At 37.9% G+C, this 13,725-nt stretch overlaps 1 protein-coding gene across 2 annotated transcripts in view; it reads left to right on the top strand.

The window, feature by feature from the left end:
* FARSB (phenylalanyl-tRNA synthetase subunit beta) overlaps positions 1 to 13,725 on the top strand; it is a 51,857-nt gene that overhangs the window by 2,129 nt on the left and 36,003 nt on the right. For both annotated transcript variants that reach the window (XM_045030474.1, XM_045030473.1), the window contains exons 3-12: positions 566 to 720; positions 1,761 to 1,833; positions 2,352 to 2,467; positions 2,999 to 3,149; positions 5,512 to 5,620; positions 9,037 to 9,107; positions 11,051 to 11,112; positions 11,201 to 11,252; positions 12,905 to 12,966; positions 13,391 to 13,598. In XM_045030474.1, the coding sequence (XP_044886409.1) occupies positions 566 to 720; positions 1,761 to 1,833; positions 2,352 to 2,467; positions 2,999 to 3,149; positions 5,512 to 5,620; positions 9,037 to 9,107; positions 11,051 to 11,112; positions 11,201 to 11,252; positions 12,905 to 12,966; positions 13,391 to 13,598 (1,059 nt within the window). The remainder of the gene's footprint in view (positions 1 to 565; positions 721 to 1,760; positions 1,834 to 2,351; positions 2,468 to 2,998; positions 3,150 to 5,511; positions 5,621 to 9,036; positions 9,108 to 11,050; positions 11,113 to 11,200; positions 11,253 to 12,904; positions 12,967 to 13,390; positions 13,599 to 13,725) is intronic.

The raw sequence follows: 13,725 nt of genomic DNA, 5'->3' as shown, positions 1-13,725 counted from the left end.
CCTGCATCAGAATTTTCTAGAACTAGCATCCACATCTTTGCAGAGTCAAACTGAATCTGATATTGTCTTGGTGTTTTTTTAATTTCTGGTTTAGTCTGAAGTGATTGAGTACATATAAATGATCTGATTTGAAGATTAACAAAGGTTCTTTTTTTGTATGCTCTATTTCAGAATAGACTTCAGACATTACTGATGGGATACTGATTTACAGCAAAATGGAAGAAATAATTAGGCCCAGTACAGAACTGGGATCTACTAGCCTAGCCACTTGTGCCTGGGCTAGTCTTTGTTTCCAATAATTCAGTTCCAATAATAAACAAATATTCCTTTGGGTTATTGTATTAAGACTTCTGAATCTGAGAGGTAGTACAATTAGGTACTTCAATTAGTACAGTTTCTGATGCTTTAAGCACCCATTTCACATATAAACCCACATTATGCCCTTTAAACCACATTTGTTAATGAATACTATTTATTTTTTTACATTTAAAATTATGCTATTTTCTAAGCTCTTTCAATGTTAATTTACTCCATTATTAGTGACTTGGTTTTCATTTAATTGTAGACGTCTGAGAAGGACATAATAAGTAAAGAACAAGGTGATGGAAAGGCAGAGGGTGCATCAGATATCATTCTCTATAAAATTGATGTTCCTGCTAACCGATATGATCTTCTTTGTCTGGAAGGATTGGTCCGAGGGCTTCAGGTCTTTAAAGAAAGGTACTCTAGCACTCTGAGGTTTTTGTACTTCAGTATTTGATTAGGCTAGACTCGTACATTGCTCATTAACGTTAAGCAGCTGATTAATAAAAATGCTATTTGCTTGGCCTGTGAGGGATCTCTGATCTATAACTTCACTGTAATTGCCAAAATGTTTTCTACGCTCCAGCAAATCTTGTCCAGTGAGGCTCACAGCAGTACTCTTTAACAGAGTAGAAGGCAACTTTGTGTGATATGCATAGTTTGAGAATGACAATGATGATTCCTTCTCCTAATTGAGGTCTTTAAGATTATTATTTAGTTGTTGTTGTTGTTGTTTATTTATTGTTGATATTGTTATTGAAATAATATGTAATATTATCAACATTTTCCCTTTTCTCAATTCTCGATTTCTCTGAAATTTTCTGTGCAAGTAATTACCATTAACATTAATGATTGATCTGGTTAGACAACCTGGGATTGATCCTGTAAGGTGCTAAGTGCCCTCACCTCTGCTTGAAGATAGTGGAAGTTGAGGGTGCTCAGGATCGAATCCCCTGTGACAGAATCAGTTTTCTATAGGTGTGTTCTTGTTTTCTTTAAGTCTAAGTTTTTTTGAGGAATCTTTGACTGCAGTGAAGTTGTCTTTTTGAGCATATATATTTCATAGTACACTATACTTAAGTAAGTTAGTAGGAAACTTTACATACACCGCTACCTTGATATAACGCCACCTGATATAACACGAATTTGGATATAACACGGTAAAGCAGTGCTCTGGGGGGGCAGGGCTGCGCGCTCCGGTGGATCAAAGCAAGTTCAATATAACACGGTTTCACCTATAGCGTGGTAAGATTTTTTTGGCTCCCAAGGACAGCATTATATTGAGGTAGAGGTGTATATGTTAACAGTTTTTACAGAATTTTAAATGCTAATAAAAATTGATAACATTTTCACCATAAAGCGCATTGACACTTTTCTAATGTTTCCTCCTTGTGCTCTTTTTGGAAGAATGTTTCACCCTCAGTTGTAAACCCTTTTTATTTCTATTTTTGTTTTAGGATAAAGGCCCCTAGATACAAAAGGATTATGCCAGCGAATGGTGGTGTTCAAAGGCTGATTATTACTGAAGAGGTGAAATTATTTGCTGAACCTTTGTCCGTATCTTGAAAGCTTCATCACCATCAAACATACTCTGTAATAACTGAGTTTGGTTTAAATTTTAGTCAGACTAAGGCTACAACTTATTTCCTATGCAATAGAAGTTTAAATGTTTTCTCCATCCTGTGATGTACATTGTAAATAGTGGTCTGCATTGTAGCTGATATGGGAATACTGTACAAATTACTTTGTAAAGGATAACCATGTTATTTCAGGAAAATTCATACCTGTGCATCTCTGATGGTTTTCTGAAACCGTATTCTCTATAGAGAAAATCCTCTTTCCTTTACCAAACTAAAAGTAAACTATTTTCTTTGGGGATATCGGTACTCTGTGCATTTTCCATTGTAGTATACATTTTTGTAAGCAAGTGGTTATCACTTCAAAAAGTTCAAGACGCACATTGTTTTCAATGTGAGAATTTAATTTTATAAATTCTGCATATATTAAATTTTTATAATTTGTAACTGTACCACTCTTATAAATTGTAGACTGCCCAAGTTCGTCCTCATGTGGTAGCTGCAGTCCTTCGTAACATAACTTTTTCCAAGGATCGCTATGATAGTTTCATTGACCTACAAGAAAAATTACATCAGAACATCTGCAGGTTAGTTTTTAAATCCAGTGAGAATAAAGCATATGGTACATCACCATTTAGGTAGGCTTAATATTTTTTACTGTGAAATATTTAATTTTATTCTTGATGTGGACTGCTGTTCACTTTTTCAAAGAGATGTTATGTTTACACTCATGCTTAGACAAATATTTTTCAGCAGTGCTCTCTGACATTCTTCATTTGGCTTGCTTGATACTGGCAATTCTCAATGCATTTTGCCATAAGTGGGTGACGTCTGCTAGATAAGTAATGGAAGAAGCCTCTTGGGTAAACTCTCTGCCACAATCTCATTAGATTTACATTTGACTGTTGTGTGTGTTGTTACAAAGCCAGTGTACCATGCGTACTGCAGTCAGAATGCTACTACTTCTACGTGCTTCCACACTTGTAAAAATTGCTATTCTTCTTCAACAATTAGCTATGTGCATGTTTGAGACAGTACTGCCTCAGAGGACATTATCTCAAATGAACTCCAAATACCTATAGAAAAGTCATTGCTGTTTTGCCTTGTTTCCTTTGTAGGAAAAGAGCGTTAGTAGCGATTGGCACCCATGACCTGGACACAATCTCTGGTCCATTTACTTATACAGCTAGACCTCCTTCAGAAATTAGATTCAAGCCCCTGAATCAGTCCAAGGAGTATACGGCTTCTGAAATTATGGATCTATATAGGGTAGGTGTCCTTTCCAAACTCTTCACATGCAGTGCTGAAATCTCAATTTCTAGAGGGATTGCAAGACTTGGGATTGGCACCTCTGCAGATATTGCCAATAGTGGTGGTAATTTTATATTGTGGCCACCTCCCCACTAGGAACTGGAACTAGACCACAAGTTCACTTTATGCAGAGCACTAAACAGACATATGAAAAGGTAACTTTTGTTTACTGCTGATGTGAGATCACAATTTAATGTACACAGAGCTAAATGTGAAATGGTGTACTAGCTAAAAGGCTCCATACCCAGTTATCTCAGTCCTGGAGATAGTTGTATGAAATATGACAAATATTTGATTTGAAGGATTATAACTGGTGTATTCAGCTGCCTTTTTTAAAATTCCGCCTTAATATGCTCCATTTGTTTTTCATGGAACAAAATAGAGTTCCACCAGTTGTCACAAAAAGACCTTAAAATTCCTATGTGTGCTCACCAAAATATATTCTAGTGAACAAAGTATCAGCCTCATATGCTGGTGAAACTGGTTTTAAATGTTGTTGCGATAGAAATTGTAATAAAAATACGAGGATTTTTTTTCAATTCAGTGTGATGAGTTCTTATCACTAATAGAACATATCTGGATTTTACCTTTTTAAAAAACAAAACAAAACCTGAGAACAGTACATCTTTTTACTGTTGTTTTAGGCTAAATTATTTCAAGTATCAGAGGGGTAGCCGTGTTAGTCTGGATCTGTAAAAAGCAACAAAGAGTCCTGTGGCACCTTATAGACTAACAGAAATATTGGAGCATAAGCTTTCGTGGGTGACGAAGTGGGTATTCACCCACGAAAGCTTATGCTCCAATACTTCTGTTAGTCTATAAGGTGCAACAGGGCTCTTTGCTGCTTTTTATAGATCCAGACTAACACGGCTACCCCTCTGATACTTAAATTATTTCAATCATTCTCCATTTGACTCCTTACAGTTGTTTTGAATTGAGCAACTTTTTCTCATATTTAGTTGACATTGCTCACCTAATTTCTGCAACTAGCTCTTGGGGTGAAATCCGGCCCCATTGAAGTCAATGGGAGTTTTGCAATTGAGTCTAATGGAGTGAGCATTTGGTTGTATTTGATATTCAAAATTGTGCTGTGCTATTCAGTTTTTATTACCCATGTAAGTTGCATGGTGTTGGGGGGGTTGTTGTTTTTTTTTTTTGGATAAACATAATTCTTGGAATCAGGCTTCTGATGCAAATAGTCACATTTATCAACACAAAGACTGCTTTCCATGAACATCTTGCCTTAATGCTCATGTTTCTGGAATGTCCCATGAATATTCTAGGAATGAGCTTACTGACAGAAAACTGAACACATGAAGGGTGAACACACAGCTGAAGCAAATGCATTTTTTTTTTAATTTGATCATGTATTTGTGGAAGATGTTGAAATATTCGCCTGGATGTAGCCGGAGAGGGTGGCTGTTTAACGTGCTCAAGCTTAACAAGATGCCATTCTTGGCTCCTCTCCACAATTAAAAGATCCCCATGTATGGGTCGATGATTAGTGGGAAGAAGTCATATCAAGTCTGTTTTTAAATAGTAACTTTTCTAATATGGAAGTGTTCAAAGTGTTGTCATTTCTATAAAGCACCATGGGACACACAAGCTTTTCATAGCAAGTAAAGAGAGCCCCAGTATGCTCTATCTAAACTGATGTGACAGGACACTGAAGGAGAGAACAAGCAAGGAGGACTAGAGAGGCTAGAAGGAATACACAGAAGAAAACTGCATTGTCTAGTAGAATATGTTTCATGTTCTGGCAACAGATGTTTATATTCAAAATAAAACATCTCCTCTCCCTGACAGGCCGCCCCCCCCATCATGGCTCTTTTAACATGAAATCATTTGGATCAGATGCTGGAGAGCATTTCAGTGTAAATCCATAAGTACTAAGAGACTAGAATATTTTCTTTTCTTTATTCTGCAGGCTAACTTTTGCCACCTTTAAGACCAATTGCTGTAAAGCTGGGACACAGTTACTTTAGCATGCTTAGTGCTCTGTGCTTAGGACAAGAAATGGAAGTTCCTTTACGATAAAGAATCACAGTATTTGGCTTGAGTAAGATAGTGTATCTGTGATCCTCCTACTCATAGATTAAGTAGTAATATTTTGAAATTAGTGTTTAAATGAGAAAATAGAAAATTTGTTTCTTGGCTTCCTTGCTTTTTTAAACAACTTTCTGTAGTGAAGTAATATCTGTGAGCCTAATCCTTTACTCAGGCAAAATTCCTGTTAATGCCACAGTTGAGGGATTATGTCATATGGTGATGGTTCATGATTAAGATAATGTGAAATTCAGCTTGTGCTTTATTTCTCCAGACTGACAGCCAACTTAAGCATTATCTACACATAATTGAAAACAAACCACTTTATCCAGTTATCTACGATAGCAACGGTGTCGTTCTTTCAATGCCACCAATCATCAATGGTAGGATTACATATTATTATTTTGTCACTATTATTTTTCTGATGGTGTAGCCAACAAACTTTTGAGTATACATGGGTTGTTTCATTTTTCTTAAAATGGTGTCACGATTTTTTCATTTATTCTTCACTATAAATGCCATGTATGTTTCTGGTACCCTTGCCACTGGAAACTAAATGATGGACTTCTTTGGTGGGACTTTCATGAGCAACTATGAGATAGGCATAACAGGTACAGGCTTATTACTCATTGGTCATTTGGCTGAAGAGTTTAGTTCAAGGTGAATCTATAACTGGAGAATTTGTATCTCTCATTGTGTTGTAGGTAATAGGGGATGCTGATCCATTTGCCTGAGCGTGAATCCAGTGTGATTATCAGCACCATGAATCAATTACTGTGAGAGCATTTGGTATACAAAAAATGAATTCAGAAGGCTTTGATTAAATAAATAAATATTGGGGCTGGAATTTTTGTTGGCATGGTTTCTAACAGTGTTTCCTCTGAATATGAGAGGGACTCATGGATGATTTGGGGAAGGCATTTCTGGTGACTGGTGAAGTAGATCAATGATACTGGCAAGAATATTTCCTTAGACAAAAACAGATATGTAGTTTCATTATGCCCATAATAAGAGTTTAGACCAAGAGTCAGTAACTCTTATGTAATCAGGGTCTGACACACTCTACAGTGACTGATCTGATGGCCAATGACATTCTCACTTTGGATGTGTTTCTCTAGTCATCCCTACAAATCTTAAACAGCTGACCTGAATCTTAAAAGGCTGTGTACTTTTATCTATCTCTGATGTTTAACAGCTGTTCCAAATTTGAATGTGATTTGAGCCACAGTCTCTGATCCTTTTGGAAATGTTCTTGATTAGGCTCATTGCAGCTTCAGATTATTCTAGCTCTAAACATTCCAGCTGCTTGCGTTTTAATAATTCAAAAGGCTGAATTAAATTTCACATATCTTGATGTGTTTTAAGGGATGATGTTTCAAGGTTAAAGTTGATGCATCTTATAGTTCTTGAAACGTAAACATATGAATGCTCATTTTAGATTATTGTGGGAACATTGACTAGAGCTGGGCAGGAATTTTCCAACTAAACATTTTTTCATTGGAAAATGTTGAAACAGAACTTTTTTGCAAGTACATACCAGTTTCAACAAAACTTCTGTAAGGAGAGGTTTCTCAGACCAAGGATGAATGGGTGGGACTGGAGCTAAGGGGCAGAGAAAGCAGAATACCAGTAGGTTGGTGGTTAGGGTACTCACCTGGGATGTGGGAGAGGCAGGTTCAAATTTCTGCCCTATTACCTCAGGTGAGTGCCCTAGCAACTAGCTGTTGTAGAGTGGATTTCTCTCTGGTTTATCACAAAAAATTCAAAAGGTTTCAGTTTGTCCTGATATGGAATGGGAACATTTTTGAAATATCAAAACTTCTTGTGGGATGGGAAAAACTGTTTCCCATCCAGGTCTGATTGCAACGTGATGTTATATTTGCCTTGAACTGATCCTAGAACAATTGAGTGTATTCAGTGTGCAGAGGGCATGACGGAGGCAATTTGGTAAAGGGATCACAAGATACACTGGTGTGTAACTCCTCGATCCTCCTCAGTTCTTAACATGACCTTATTGTGAGGAATGGGGCCACACACACGATATACAACTAACCATGGGACATCAGTTTTTCTGGAGTTTTGGTGCTGTTCCTGTTGTATCCACAAATAAAATTCATAGCCTTTCTGGGGAGAAATTGTGTGCTTTGGCCATGTTGCTCTCTGCATTGTGGAAGCTTCAAATCCTTTATATCAGTCTGAGAGAGCTCCAACATTTTACTTGGTCTTTTTTAGCTTTTGTGCTGCAAGTTGGAATCCTTCGAACAGTGAACTGGTCAAAAAACAACAACCCCCCCTTAAAACTCCAGTAACCAGTTCTTTCTTCTTGAAGCCTGTCTTGTCAGTGTTGTTCTGCTATCCATTTTATACAGCTCTCATTACCATGGGATCTGAGCACTCACAACATTTTTACATATTTCTCCTCTCACCACCCTGTGAGGTAGGTTAGTGCTATTCTCCCCTCCCTCCCCCGAAGGGGAACTTAGACACAGACTTGACCAAGGTCACACAGGAAGTCTATAACAGAACAAAGAATTGAACCCAGGTCTTCCAAGTCCCAGGCTAGTGTTCTAACCAGCGGGCTGTCCTGTCTCTCCATCCATTAGGCAGTTTTGGGGGAGGGGCAAAGGTGGGTAAAGTTATTGAATTTTCACAAGTAAGTGTCTGACCACTAGACTGATAAGTAAATATTGACCAATGTCTTTGGTTTAGATATGGGCTGTTTGTTTTCTCTCTCTTATTTTAAAGCAGGGAAGACCCTGTGTATCCCAATGTGCTTCCCATTAGGCTTTACCTAGGGCATGTCGAGAAAAAGCCCTCAGTTCTTCAGAGCAGTGACTTAGACCTTGCCTACCTTGTGGCGGTATGTTGGGTACGTGAAGCTACAAACCCCAGTGAAAGACAAGCTGTGTAGCTACACGTGGCAGTGGAAGGCTCCAGCAGGATGGGGGCAATGAGGAAAGGCTGTGGCAGCAGGGCACTGCTGGAGCCTTCTACCGCTGCCTCCTCACTGCTAGATTCTTTCTCTGCTGCCGAAGTTTTTCACTGCAGCAAGGAAAGGCTCCAGCAGGGGGACTGTACACTGCTAAAAATAGCCATGTACATGTGGGAAGCACTGCGTGGTGTGTAGACAGCCATGAAGGGTCTATACGCTAGGGTTCAAGCTTGTCTCTGCTCGGCTCATCCAAGCAATGCCTTACTGTCTACACTGCTCTTTATACCCATGTTAGCTGGGTGTGCAATTTCTGTATTCTACACATCTCCACAAGTGTAGACCTACTCTTAGGCTGTTTGTCAATCTGAGTGGTGTTTAAAAACGTTCAGTCTCAGATTCAGGGGTGCTTTCCTAACCCGCAGCCTAATAAGCCACAGTCATGATGTTGGCACGTGCTAGAGCAAGGAGAGCAAATCACATCCTCTGAGAGTACAATGCTAGTTATGCCCACGAGGTGGGCATTGTTTTGCTATTTTGCCTTCCCTGACTGGAGGCTGATATTGCCTTCATAGCTTCCACAGACCCATGCAACCTCCCAGAAATGGGTATCCCAAGTTCACTTTGAACCTCAGTTTTCCACACAAGACTGTGTATCACTGCTATTATGCCTTCACGCTTGCCTCTTGATTTATGAGAGAAGACTCAAATCTTCTATTTAAGAGCTGTTGGTGCAGCAGGAAAAGTGACTTTCTGGCCAGTGGAAGACAACAGCAGTGTCACTAGATTATGAATAAGGTGAATCAATATGTGTTGTTCTAAGAACTATGCTAACATCTTTTAATGTGTGTTTGTATCTTTTTATTGTAGGAGACCATACAAAAATAAGCCTAAATACCAGAAATGTGTTTGTTGAATGCACAGCCACTGATATTACAAAGGTAAATGAAGCTTTACTGTCTTTGATATGCTGTCATATATGGTGTACATGTAGCTGTTTTATTCTGGGGTAACAGGACCATCATGCAAACAAATATAGTAGATGGGTATATATTACACATTTTGGAGCAGAAAAAGTTGAGGGGCCATTTGGGGAGTGTATTAACCAGCTTCTCCTCATGCTTCATTTTTATGACTGCTCTGGGAATAACTTACATTTTAAAAAATGTTTCTTGTTCCATTTGTTCAGGGCTAGGCATATTTGTTCCTGCATGGATACTGAGTGTTCAGTTTGAGAGTTATTCAGATTCAATACTCTTTCTTGTTGATAGTTGTTCTGTGCTTGAACAGCTCTGAAAAGTGAAAAATACCTTGAGATTATTATATATTAGCAGAGTTCTCTTTACAAAGAATCATTTTCCCCTTGACCTTAAAACTTCTTGGGGATACCTTTCTTCTTGATAATTCTATTCTAATTTGTTTAAAGAAAGAGAGAGTCATATGAAATTAAAGATCGAGTTTCCAAGCATGAGTACACTTCTTCGTAGGGATACAATTCTCATTGTGTCAACCCAAAGGCAGCCTTTCCCCACCAATTTAGGTAATTGTGCATCCACAAAAGTTGCTTGGACTTGCATTTGCTCCTTTGAGAATTTTGGCAGAGTCTAACTTTGCTTGTAAAAGCAAAAACACTTTTAAAATTAATCCATATACCGCAAGGGTTAAAATAGATTTTTGTGTGTTGGGAGGGCATTCTCAGGGCTGATAAATGTAATTAACACATTGAGAGAGAGAATTAGGGAAGCTAATGAATCATCAGGTTGAAAACAGTGTGTTTTGTGCTAAATAAGATGAGTTCATAGGTCAGCAGGCTAAGAAGACAGAATGTCTGAGCCAACTAAGAAGAGGGAGAAGACCCATGGAACTATTTACTATGAACTAGATAAAAAGGACAAAATAAGTTAGAAATGTGAAGATGAGGTAAAGAGGAAGTCGAATCGTGGACAGTGCGTGGACAGTGCATGCTGCAAATTAGCCAAGACAAAAACATGTGATGCAATGTATAATAAATACAATGAGATGTGTAATGTATATAAAGGGAGAGGGTTTCTGTGTAACTTTGGAGCTGTGATGTATCCTGCATCCATCACCCCCTGCATTTGAGTCTGATCAACTCAGTCTAGCAAATAAAATTACCTGAGTGACAAAGTCTGGAGTTGAACTGAGTTCTTGGGAAGTCGAGCGGAAAGAGGTTTTGGAGGGAATCCCAACAATAAACACCTTTATTGTGCTTTTTTTACTTCTTTACAACTTATGAACATTAAAATGGATGTTGTTCAGTATGTGTAAAGAAAATGTCTGCCTTAGGCTAAATAGGTTTTTTGATGTCTCACAGAAACTGATTTGAATCTTGTGATTCATTTGTTACACTAACTTCTCGAAATATCCTCCTCAAAAACAGATTTTACAGTTTAGGTTGATCTGATAATGTTTTTTTAATGCACAGTCCTAGAGCTTATAAACTCTTACTTGCTTTCACTTCAGTGGGACTGCTCATTAGAGTTAGTTTTTGCAAGATCCAGACCCATATTGTAATAATGGCTCTCATGTCTTTGGGAGCTGAATTGAGTTAAAATCTCGGTCTACTTAAGTGCCATCCAAAGCCTTCCATTTTTCATGTCTTTGAAGGGACTTCTTTGTTACAGAAACCAAACGTTGTTTTTGGTTTTTTTTATTTTAATTGAATGTGACCCGTGAGATATAAAGTTGTATTTTGCATTCTAGATTTCCATTTTTTTTGTTAAAGGAATAAACAGAGCAGTGTTCACTCTATTCAAAGTTAAATATCCGAAGCATGACAAAGAAAATACGATATTTTGCATAATTTAAAATAAATAGCAGAACCCATAAATTTTAATGTGGTTGTATTTCTTTATCTTTGTAGGCAAAAATTGTCCTCGATATCTTAGTCACGATGTTTAGTGAATATTGTGAGAAGCAATTCACGTGAGTAGTACAATCCTTTACTGTCAATGAGATCAGACTTGTTGATCAAATCCCACATTTTACACAATTTGACTTTTTCCCCCCTTAGCGTTGAAGCAGCAGAAGTAACTTATCATAATGGAAAAACCTGCATCTATCCAGTAAGTATTCTAGAGATGACTGGGGGAAAAAGATTTCTATACCCATGAGGGATTGGTAAGAGTGGCACAGTCCTCATTTCCTGCAATCCCACTAGCCTTTTCCCTGTAAACATTCCATTTCTGTCAAAGCTAAAAATGTAGGACTGCTAAAGTAGTCTGATATCCCAGGTTTGAAGGGGGAAGGTTTGAAATGCGTTTGAGGTCACTGCTGTAGCTTAGAACCAATTTGAAATATATTATGCCTGATCCGGTAGTAAGTATAGCTACAATCAAGGCATGTAATCTAGGTCAAAAGCCCATAGAACTTGCTTTTTCCTGCAATCATTGCTTAGCTTGAAGTTTCCCCCCCACAGCTGTCACCCACTATAAACTAATGGGCAATTGAAATCATCCTTGGCGTAACTTTTTTGATTTATCAGATCTGGAAAGTTTTTGATTCCTTTTAGTTAAATAACTTTAATGTTGCTTTTTTGGTCCTTTGCTCTTGGAAGCTCCAATCATACAATGAACTGCCCATGGGCAGATGCCTTCACAGTGACTTCAGAGGGGCTCTGCATGAGCTCAGGTGCCCACGCGTGGATTTCTCTGCAGGATTAGGGGGATAGCTAGTGCTTTTTATGTTTTGTTAAAAAATAAGCAGAATGGAAATGATCCCACGTGGACAACTGGGGATCTAGTTAGGCTTAGCATAGATATGAAGCAAGTGAAATTTGGTTAATTGAGAGGGGAAGTGACTTTTATTTAGATTCAGACTTCTTATAGTGCTATATTGGTATCTTTTGTTTTGATAATGTCATTTTGACTCAGTGCAGTAAATGAACAGTTGCGGGGTGGGGAGGAACCTCTTCAAATCCCTCCCCTTCAGATTAAAGATCCAGTATCTACATCTCTGGGTCAGACCTCCAGCAAAATGGAGAAAGCCAGACATCATTCCAGATATTTCTAAAGTAGAACAAAAACTTTTAACCCCCAAAGTTTCCAAGCCTTTATACAACGAAAAAAGAACTAACTCACTTTTTCCCTTGAGGCAACTGTTTAGGAGGGTTTGTTTTGTATTTAAACAATTTTACTAACAAATTTATCACAGGATCTCGTTTTATTTTTTGGTGTGTGTGTGTTTTCCTGCTGCTTTCTGTGGCTGCAAGAACTGCATTGAGTTTTACAGAAGCCTATGCCTGATCTGATTTATACATCTGGTAAAACAAGGAAGAGAGAATTCTGTCAGCTCTCGGCTCTGTTCAAGGTGTCAGGAATTGCTACCTTCCTGGTAGTTTGATTTGCCCTACTCCCAGTAGCAGAATTCCAAAGTCAATTCCAGAAACCTGAGCTCCCATGCATGACCATTCATTGTGTCAGTGCTTTGTTTTTGGTATTCTCTTTGTCAAATATTCACTTGAAAGGCATTTCAAGGTGCCTATAAACTTACATCTTAACTAAAAGTAACTTTATTCTAGCATATCAGGATGTTGTTTGTTTAAAGTGTATTATGGTTATTCTAAAATATTATGCCCAACCCCACATTACAGACTTGTCTTCTGTGGCTGTCAGTGGTGTCAGCAGTTGGATTAGAAAGATGTCACAGCTGGATCTTAGTAGACACAAATGTAACTTTCTGTGTAATATGCTGCGTAAACCCTTTTTTTCCCTTGTAGGAACTGGCTTACCGAAGAGAAAAAGTGAAACCTGATTTAATTAACAAGAAAATTGGGATCAGGTATGTTGTGCAAACCTAGCTTTTTATTAATTTAATTGAAATTAATGAACTGTGGTAAAATACACCGGTTATTATGATATTTTTAAATGTGTATATATTGTGTGTTCAGTCGAATTTTAGAATGCACTAAAAACTGGTATGTTAACTTGAGTAATTATATCAGCTACCTAAAGATGCCCTTCAACTAAGTGAGTGATTCTTCATTCCCTCCTATAATTATTGTGTAGTCTTGCTGGCAGAAAATTGCTGTCAGGTGTTATCTCAGAGGTGGCACTGATAGGTGATACATATATATACAGTTTGAAAGTACTTTGAGATTCTTTAGCATGGAAGGCACTGTGCAAATTAAAGGTAGTATCTTATTTAAAAGCTAATCAACATGATGTAAAAGTCCCCAAATACTGACTCTGTTGTCTTGTTTTAGTGAAACGCCATCAAGTCTTGCAAAGCTGCTGACCAGGATGTGTTTGAAGTCACATGTCACAGGGAATGGGAACAATATAGAAATTGAAATTCCTCCTACCAGAGCGGACATTATCCATGCATGTGATATCATAGAAGATGCAGCAATAGCTTATGGTTATAACAACATTCAGATGACTATTCCAAAAACATACACCATAGCTAATCAAGTAAGATTGTCCCCATAAATAAATCCTCTATATAGTCAGTAAATGACTAGTGTATGCCAGAAGGGTTTTGAGAAAAACAGAGCCAAAAAATTAAACAATATTTGGACATGCTTTGCTGTGAGGCATT

Source organism: Mauremys mutica, chromosome 9 (genome assembly GCF_020497125.1).
Source record: "Mauremys mutica isolate MM-2020 ecotype Southern chromosome 9, ASM2049712v1, whole genome shotgun sequence".
In the NCBI taxonomy this organism is placed as follows: Eukaryota; Metazoa; Chordata; order Testudines; family Geoemydidae; genus Mauremys; species Mauremys mutica.
Note: the sequence above shows the minus strand (reverse complement) of the source record. Positions and strands in the feature narration are given on the sequence as shown.